The following is a 9,883-nucleotide window of genomic DNA, read 5'->3' as shown; positions in this document are numbered from 1 at the left end:
AAAACAGCACCAGCTTCAAACTATCTTTATTTTATTAACCACTGAACTGAACCAAATGGAAAGAATCAAAATCTTTCCCCTAAATTAAAGTTGAGCAAAGTCGAGTTTTTGTTCCACTGAAACTAATACTGGAGAGGGTTGCCATTCCTTTTTCCGGGGGATCTTCCTGACCCAGGGGTCAAACTCAGGTCTCCTGCATTACAGGCAGATTCTTTACTGTCTGAGCCACTGGGGAAGCCCTAATGATAATTAATAATAATCATTAACTGCTTCCTACATGTAGCCACTGTGTGAAGTATTTCCTGCACATCACGCATCTCACTTAAGTTTCTTCTGCTTGGAAGGACCCCAAAAGTGACTGTGAAGTTTGGGAAGCTGTATTTCTTGATCACTGAGATTGGACACTTAAGCCTCCATTTTCCTTCAGAGCCAAGAGGACAAGTCTAATCCTTAAGTGTGTGTGTGTGTATGTGTATGTGTGTGTGTTAGAGAGAGATACAATTTCCATGTTACCACAACCTCATCACGCAGAGGCAGTATACATATGACTCTCAGGTGCTAAGGAGCATCCAGATCCCCTGCTGCTGCTGCTGCTAAGTCACTTCAGTCATGTCCAACTCTGGAGGAAGCCTAATGCTGATTCCCAGGCCCCTCTAAGTCTGGTCTAGCTTGTGTGGGGTCAGCTGGCAACCCGTTTTTAGCCAAGCTCCACGCCTACACTGGAGCTTCCGCAGGCACCTGCATTTGTCAGCTGGAATAGGCAAAAGTGCTCAATATCTTCCTTTGTTCCCCCAGGCTGAATGTCTAGAGAGAAGTCTCTCCCTCAGCAAGACTAGTTCAGTCCAGTTCAGTCACTCATTCGTGTCTGACTCTTTTCGACCCTATAGACTGCAGCACGCCAGATTTCCCTGTCCATCACCAACTCCCAGAGCTTGCTCAAACTTATGTCCATCGAGTTGGTGATTTCATCCACCCATCTCATCCTCTGTCGTCCCCTTCTCGTCCCGCCTTCAATCTTTCCCAGCATCACGGTCTTTTCAAATGAGTCAGTTCTTTGCATCTGGTGGCCAAAGTACTGGAGTTTCAGCTTCAGCATCAGTCCTTCCAATGAATAGTCAGGACTTATCTCCTTTAGGATGGACTGGTTGGATCTCCTTGCAGTCCAAGGGACTCTCAAGAGTCTTCTCCAACGCCACAGTTGAAAAGCATCAATTCTCTGGCACTCAGCTTTCTTTATAGTCCAATTCTCACACCCATACATGACTACTGGAAAAACCATAGCTTTGACTAGACGGACTTTTGTCAGCAAACAAGGCTAACCTCAGGAGAAACTGCTAAGACACAGTGAAGAACAGGAAACTCATGGCAATCAGGAGCACCGGGATCAAAGGCAGGTCTTTTCTGCTGATTTCTAAAGAGGGGAAACACGTGAGCATCAGGAGGGACTGGTCCTAGCAACCCATGGGGTGAAGGGAATGTGGCAGAGACGAGATTCAGGGACCCCTCCCTGCCTTCCTCCGGATCTGTAGGAACTGGAGGGTTGAGGGTCTGTGGGCGGAGCAGGAAGACCCCTGTCCGCAGAGGCCTCTCCACTGGCTGAGAATGAGGGCAGCGGGGAACTGTCCACTCCTGCCCGGAAGGCAGACTGCAGGTCCTTGAGGAGGAAATGGAGGGCGTCTGAAACAACCCCAAGCCTTTCCCTGGGCTCCCCAGTAAGCTGGGAACCAAAAGGCAAAAACCAGGGAGGGCGGGACACCAACACCCAGGAGCGTTCATCATGTGAATGATGAACAGCAGGAACTGTTCACTCTTCAACCTCATTGCATAGGTGATGAAACAGAAAAACCACATCATCTGGCCAAGGTCACAAGCTGCAAAGTGGGAGATGGTCGATTCTTTGGGTCTGAGGCCACCTGCTAATACCAGACATCTGCAGATGTGTTCCAGTGGGCCCATGCAGAGCCAGCCTGTGTCACGCTTAAAGCCCCAGAAGTACAACCAAGCTAGGTGCCAAGATCTAGAGTTGCAGGCATTCGCCTTAGAAACTCAGATTTCTAGCTTCTTGTGAAAAACAGAGGCCCCAGCCACACTGAGCCCATGTTCCACGTGGCAACAATCAGCTGGAGCCAGGTGACAATGGCCTCCTTGGGTTAACCACAGTCCCCACCACTCCCTAAAGTCTCCCCAACATGGTGTCCGTGGCCACACCCTACACTGTTTCATCGTCTAGGGGAGCGGGAGAAAAGGAACACATTTCTTTTCTTACATCCAACTCATTTCACATCATCACGTCACAGACATCTGAGTTCATGCTTGGGCCTACTGCTCAGAAGAACAAAGATGGCAGGGAAGAATCAGTACTATCTGAGCCTCTGCTGGGACGAACCTCCAGCCAGGATTATAGACCTGGGAGCCTGTCATCTCCACTCCCCAGAGCTGGTCTCCGGAGCCCAGAAGTCTGGGCAGCGGATGCAGGGGGTTATCACAGAGCAAACACGGCTGTCCTGGACGAGGCAGGGCCCAGAAAGGAGAGCCAAATGCACTTGACCTAAGAACACACGCCAATGCCAAATGCAACTGCTGGGCTGAGGCCAACAGGAAGTTTTCTCCGCCTACGTGAGAGAGGGGAGAGTCCGCTCCCCACCAGAAGGTGGGCCCAAGGCCACTGGGGTTTCGGAGGGCCCAGACAAGCTGCCCAAGGCCCTGAGGGCACTGAGCTGAGCAGCCTCACAAATCCAGTTTCTGTGGATAAACTCATCAGTGGCATGACCCTCTGGTGCTTTGAAATTGACGCCGCCGATGACCTCAGTAGCTGCTATTCATGGGTCACTTAAGACATAGTAGGCACCATGCTAAGCAATTATTATTAATTGAGTGCAAACGATACACAGTAAAGAGCCCAGGCCTTAGCCAGCGGCTTGATGAACTGGTACATGTGTTTACATCTGTGGAACCAGACCAATGCATGGAACACCCCTTGCTCTGTAAGACTCCCTCTAGCCTCCTCCCAGTCATGAGCACCCTCCCAAAGCTAACCTCTATCTGACTTCCATCACAGGGAGTGGTTCTGCCTGTTTTTGAACTTCAGATTACGGAGCTCCACACAGAAAGTGCTCCTGTGTCCAGCTTCTTTCTCTCAACAGCGTGTCTGTGAGAATCACCTGTGTTGTTGTATATGGCTGGTCATTCTCTTCCACGGCTGTGCATCCCAGTGTATGAATAAACAACAGCTTATTTACTCAATTCTTTTTATTTTTCAGCGATGCCACAAGGCTTGTGCGATCCTAGTTCCCCAACCAGAGATTAAACCCGAGCCCTTGGCAGTGGGAGCACCGGGTGCTAACCTTTGGACTGCCAGGGAATTCCCTATTTACTGGTTCCTACTGCTGACTGGGGCTTCCCTGATGGCTCAGTGGTAAAGAATCTGCCTGCCAATGCGAGACACATGGGTTCCATCCCTGGGTCAGGAAGATCCCCTGGACAAGGAAATGGCAACCCGCTCCAGTATTCTTGCCTGGAAAATTCCATGGACAGAGTATCCGCGGGCTACAGTCTGTGGGGTCACAAAAGACTCGAACAACTAAACAACAGCTGCTGACAGATACTAGGTTGTTTCCAGCTGAGAGTACGACGGACAAAGCTGCCATGAACATTTATCTGCAAGTCTCCGAACGCTTGTTTTCACTTTTCTTGGGTTATTATCTAGGATTAGAACTGCTGGGGTGCAGGGTAAGTGTATGTCTGACTTTATAAGAAACGGCTGTGTGTTCCACGTGACTGTCCCTTTGCGTATTTCCACCAGCCAGTGAAGGGGAGTGTCAGCTCCCCACACCCTCACCCACACGTGCCACTGTCTTTTGCGTTCTGGTCATTCTAGTGGGTGTAAAGGGCACACCCTGCCTTGTCTATTCCTCATGGTAACTCTTTGGAGATGGGTACCATGTGCAGTGGGTGAAAGACGGCCACACATTCTGCACGTTCCTTCCATGAAGAAGAGGGGTCTATGTCCTTTCCCTTTGGGTCTGGGTAGGCTATGTGGCTCCTCTGACCAGTAAGATATGACAGAAGTCACGCTGTGTCAATTGCCATACCCAAGCATACCTCTATGTTCTGTTTGTTGGAATGCTGGCTCTGGGAGGCCAGACTGCCATGCTACGAGAAAGCCCATGTGGCCACGAGGAGAGGCTGTATGGAAGAGACTTGAGCCAACTAGTCCCCGGCCACCCAGCCCTCCCAGCTAAGACATCAGACAAGTGAGGGAAGGAGCCACCCTGGACGGCCTCACCCCAGCAGGTGCCACTTGGCTCAGACCAACCATACCCTCTGTGCTCTGTCCTGGCCCACATGATAAACTGGTGGGTGTTTCACATCATGAAGTTTTGGGGCAGTCTGATGCTGCCACAGATACTCAGAACCAACCACCATCTCCATTTTACAGAGGAGGGAATCAAGGTACAGAGAGGTGACATACCATGGCCACAGCCTCACACTGGGAGGAGTCAGAGCTTGGGGTGAAGCCAAGAGGCATTATATCCCAGATCAGAAAAGGTGGTGAGCACATGTGTGAACGCTGGTTACTTAAGAGTGATCCGGGACAGACTGGCGGAGAACTTAATTCAACAGACTGGAAGCTGGACTCTCATTTCCAGGAGCCTGATTTCATCAGAAACGAAGTGTTTCTCTCTGGACGGCCACCAGGGAGACCAGCCTCTCTGGGACCTCTAACCTGATCGGTGTTCACAAAGGCCCAAGCAGGGGACAGCACTCCACGCTGGGACATCGCCTGCCTCCCACAGGTCCCCACTCGTCCGAAGCTTGGATCAGAAGAAAGAAGGAGGTCCCAAGCCAGGGCCACTAGCTGGATAGATCTCTTTCTGTACCATGGAGTCCATGACACCTGAGCACAGACACACTGGATAAGCTAACCATCAGCTGGCGGGACTGAGAGGATCTCTATAATCTAAATATCATCAGTGCAGAGCCTCCTCGTAGTGACTGCAAAAAAACAAAAACAACGCCTCCAAGGGCCACAAAGGCATCATTCTATTATGATGTAGACATGCTTATTTGCATATAAGCACATGGAAACAGTCTTCACTTTGACAGAAGTACACTCCATTCCATTTCTTAAAACACAGGACTCTCTTGGTCTGTTTACTATGTGCCTGCTTTCAGTAGGGCCCGAAGTACAGAGAAATTTTCTCTACCACAAAAGACACACACGCAGGATGGATGCCGCTGGCAGGTGGCAGGGGAGTCAGGAAGGCTCCCATGGGGACGGTGACGAGCTGCAAAGCACGTGTGCTCTCCACAGGGGGCAGCCACTACCCAGCTCGGCTGATGCTGGCCGGGTGAGGAAAAGCACCCAAGGGGTGGGGGGACGCGAGTGGAAGACAGATCTTTGCTTTTCCAAGAGAAGCTGGAAATCCACATTTTTTTTTTTTTTGCATGACATTCTATAAATGTCAGCCGCTTAGTCCTCCTTTCTTTTTTCCCAGAAGCATCCAACACATCTGCAGGCAGGATTGGGCCCACAGGTCATCCTGCGACCTCTGTATTTAAAACCTTTGCATCAATGCATCTCTAGACTTTGAGTTCAGAAAGGACCTTCTCCATGCTGCATGCAACCTTGGGCCTCCTGTCAAGACAAACGCAGGCTTTGGGAAGCCTTGACGTTTTTAAGGCTAGTAAGGCTAGTAAGGCCTGGGCCCCTCTCTGTCTATCCAAGTGGGCTTTCATCCAGAGCTCTCATCATGGGTGGAGAGTGGGTCTCTAGTCACAGGAGGAAGATGGGCTGGGATTTGAGATCAAAGATGTCTCAGGATCACCCGTCCCTACCACCTTCGCAATCCCCCTGCTGCGGGGGCCCACATCGGTCCGCTGCGCCCAGCACACCGCCCCCACAGACCAGTCCCTCTGCCTGGATGCCTGCCACCCCACCCCCCACTCCCAGCAACTGAATTCTTCTCGTTCCTCTTTCAAACCCCAAATTAATCACCACCTGTTCTGCAAAGCCTCCCCAATTTTCCAGGCACAATTTAACACCTCTGCTCCTCATATTTTTTTTTAAAGCAAACTGAGTCTTGGGATTATGTGCCTGGTTCCTTCTAGAACCTCTTTCCCTTTACAAAGCCTCCCATTTGCACCTGGAACACACCTCCAGGCCAGCGCTGATACACAGATCGGTTTCCCCGGTAACCTAGGGGATCAGAGACAGGGGGTGGGGGCAGGGAGACAGATTGGTCTCTCTCTGCATTCTCAGCCTCTTCACGTGACCAGTCGGAGAAGGTGAACGATGTTCCGATGAAGAAACGACTACTCAGGCTGTTCAAAGTCGGTCTCGTTACCTGGTTCCCACCTGGACCCACACCTGAACTAAAAAATCGGCCCTCAAGAGAAGCACACACGCAGGTCCTCGTGGGAACGTCTGTTGCCTGGTTCACTGCAGCGTCCCCAGCGGCTGGCGCAGGGAGGCGCTCAGATGTGTGCCGAGCGTCAGGGGATGGAGCTGCACCCATCATGGAGGGCTGCTCTGAGGTGAGACGGGAGGACACGGGAAGCACGCTCCGGACGGAGTCTGGCACAAAGCAGATGCTCAACAAACGTGGCTCTCTGGGCTCTCACCACCGCATCTCCAGACACCCGGAGCCCTTCCCCACGGCCGCGCCCAGCTGGGCTTCCAGTGCTCCGGGGAGAGGCAGGCCTGCTCCCAATATGGAGCTCAACCCTTTGGGCCTCCAGGCAGAAGCCACGAACCCTGGCTGCTGGTGTGCCTTTAATAAGCTTGGGAACTTCCAGAACATTCTGTCAGTGCTCCTCAGGGCCCCTCATCTATCTGGCAACAATCCTGCAGACCTTGTCTTCCTGGCCCAGGGCACCATCTTCCCTCCAGCCAGGAGGATCCGTCTCCACACAACAGGGGAGGAGGCAACAGCGGAGCCAGCCAAGGATTCAGGAAGGCACTCCATGCCCGGCCCCGCCAGGGCCAGGGCCCGGCCGGGAGGCTCCCCCTGGGCCTCCCAGGCCTGAAGCCATTTCCTGGCTGTCTCCACGTTTGCCTGGTGAACGGCGCCGAGCGAGGAAAGTTAAATATAGGCTTAGCATCCCCGCCGGTCGGCGCCCCGCATCGGGGCCGAGAGCGCCACCTGGTGGCCCGCTCCCGCCTCCTCCAAGGAGTGAAAGCGTCTGGGGGGAAGGGCGTTAACAAGATGGCCGCCTCGGGGAGCCTCGTGTGGAGAGAGAGAGGGAGAGGGAGAGGGTGGCTTCCCTAGGCCGGCCGCTGCCCACGCCTCCTGCTCGCTAAGCCACCTCCAAGATGGCTCCCCAGGGAGGCCCAGGAGGGCCCTGAAGCCTGGCCCGGGCCTCGACCCGCGCCTCCCAGGCAGGCCCTCACCATGTCAGCCAGGCACTCACCATGTCAGCCAGGCTGCAAAACTCTTCCAGCCTGAGGAGCAACCCCTCGATGGTCTCCTCCACCTCCTTCGCCTGAAAAGAGACAATATCCTGGAGATTAGCAAGTGGTTTCCAGGGAGACAAACGCCCTTCATTTTCTTTTTCTTTTTTTTTTAAGCAAACTAAATCTTAGGATTATCTGCCCAGTTCCCTCCAGACCTCCTTTCCCTTTTCAAAACCTCTCTAGCCTCATTTGAAAGCTGGAAGTGCTGGTGGCAGTCTCGATGCCTGTGGACGCCTCTGTTTAACTGCTCTGGTTAAAGCCACTTCGGACCATCCGCTCCATGCGGTTCTCAAAAGAGAGGAGATAAATAAATACCCACAGGAGATAACAAAGTGACCCTTATCACCACCCATGGTCCAGATAAGGAAACTGAGGGTCAGAGAAGTAAGGGAACCTGCTCAAGGGGCCCACATTCTCAGGTAGGTTTGAGTCCCCAGCCTCAAAGCCTGCTCTTATCAGCACCGAAAAATGCCTACTGAGAAACACCATGGAGAGAAACAGTGAGCTGCAAGAGAGGCAGAATATAAAACTATCCTTGTATGAACACCGAGAAATGTACATGTTTCAACAATGGAATGTCATTCCATCTCATTTCAACTGGAATGACATGTGTGTGCATGCTAAGTCAATTCAGTCGTGTCCGACTCTTTGCGACCCTATGGACTATAGCCTACCAGGCTGCTTTGTCCGTGGGATTCTCCAGGCTAGAATACTGGAGTGGGTTGCCATTTCCTTCACCAGGGGATCTTCACGACCCAGAGATCCAACCCGAGTCTCATTATGTCACCTGCGTTGCAGGCGGGTTCTTTACCACTAGAGCCACCTGAATGACATGTACCAAACTGCAAATAGGGGGTTAGCCGATGCAGGAGACACCAGAGATGCAGCTTTGATCCCTGGGTTGGGAAGATCCCTTGGAATAGGAAACGGCAACCCACTCCAGCATTCTTGCCTGGAAAATCCCATGGACAGAGGACCCTGGTGGGCTAGTCTATGGGGTCACAGAGTCGGACACGACTGAGCGCGCACACAAGGAAGCATACTTCCCCTGGGCTCCCTGGTGGCTCAGCAGTAAAGAACCCGCCTGCCACTGCAGGAGACGCAGGTTCAATCCCTGGGTCGGGAAGATCCCCTGGAGAAGGAAATGGCTACCCACACCAGTATTCTTGCCTGGGAAATCCCATGGACAGAGGAGCCTGGTGGGCAACAGTCCATGGGGTCACAAGGAGTTGGACACAACGTAGAGACTAAACAACAACACTTACACTAAAAAAGTATTTGTTGTTTACCTGAAATTCATACTTGATGGGGGATCCTGTAGTTTATCTGGAGACCCTATTCATAGTGTGTGTTTAGCCCTGGGGAGTAGGAACTGGAGAATACGGTCTGACATGGGAGCTTTGAGTATTTTATGTCATGTGAAGGGTCCAAAACTCAAAAGTTACCAAGACCATGCAGTAAGGCAAATGAATGAAGCAGGCCACTGGGGCTCGGAGTGACTCGAGAAGCACTTGCCTAGTTCGAGAGCAGCCAGCCACTCAGAGAAATCAGGAAACGTGAGGCCAGGGTTGCCAGAATCTTCCATTTTCAAGAGAAGCCAGAAATTTTAACTTTATAGAAAATGTCCCGATTTTTAAATAGTGGCACATATATTTTTTAAAATTATTTTTCCTTTTTAATGCTTCATGGGCCAAGCAAAACAGAACATGAAGGGTCTGCTTCAATCACTTGCATAAAGGAGTAGTTTGAACCCTTTTCCCCCTCAAGCATGTACTATTTTCATGACAAATAAAATACCTGCTTTTTTGTCTTTTTTCCCCCTAATAACCAGGCATCTCGGAAGGAAGTTCAGTTGGAACATGAAGTACTTTCTCTGGCTTAAGAGGCCGAATTGCTCGCTGCAGGGAGGTGTTCCCAGCCGTTTCTGGGCAGGCCTGGCACTGCCCCCTCACCTGAAGGCTGCCCTCAGCGCCCACTTGTCCCCAGAGAAATGTTTATACAGTGCAGAAGCTGCCGCCTGCAGCCTAGGCTGTCGCTACCACAACCAAATAAACGGCTGCGCAAAAACACCTCTTTCCGGCTGGAGTATAAATAGTACAGAGCTGCAATTTTAAACTCTGGAGCCTTCGTCTCACAGCTGGGACTATTTCTGTGCCTGACTTGGGGAGGCTTGACAGGGGAAGGGGACCACAGTGGAAGGGGGGCTGGAAACACACAGGAAGTCCCCCCCACCCCCCAAAAACAAAAGCATGGTTTTAAAAAAATGTCCTGAATGCACTAAGGGAGAAAGGAGCCGAGAGGCCACTGAGCTGGGAGCGGGGAGGTTGGTGGTTCCTTCGGACCCAGAGGAAAGCATGAGAGACGGGAGAGGGCACAGATCCGTGATGGAGCACAGTCTAGATGAGTCGAGTCGAGTCTGTAGCCCGC

The 9,883-nt window shown here is 51.9% G+C and overlaps 1 protein-coding gene across 1 annotated transcript in view; it reads right to left on the bottom strand.

Annotated features, from left to right (window-relative positions):
• The window catches only part of BCAS4 (breast carcinoma amplified sequence 4), a 57,073-nt gene that overhangs the window by 32,863 nt on the left and 14,327 nt on the right, over nucleotides 1–9,883 (bottom strand). Inside the window, exon 2 of the mRNA XM_010835124.1 lies at nucleotides 7,414–7,574. Within this exon, the coding sequence (XP_010833426.1) occupies nucleotides 7,414–7,574 (161 nt within the window). The remainder of the gene's footprint in view (nucleotides 1–7,413; nucleotides 7,575–9,883) is intronic.

The sequence above is a fragment of the Bison bison genome, unplaced genomic scaffold (assembly GCF_000754665.1).
Source record: "Bison bison bison isolate TAMUID 2011002044 unplaced genomic scaffold, Bison_UMD1.0 scf7180017864038, whole genome shotgun sequence".
Classification (NCBI taxonomy): domain Eukaryota; kingdom Metazoa; phylum Chordata; class Mammalia; order Artiodactyla; family Bovidae; genus Bison; species Bison bison.
This window is presented reverse-complemented; position numbering and strand designations above follow the sequence as displayed.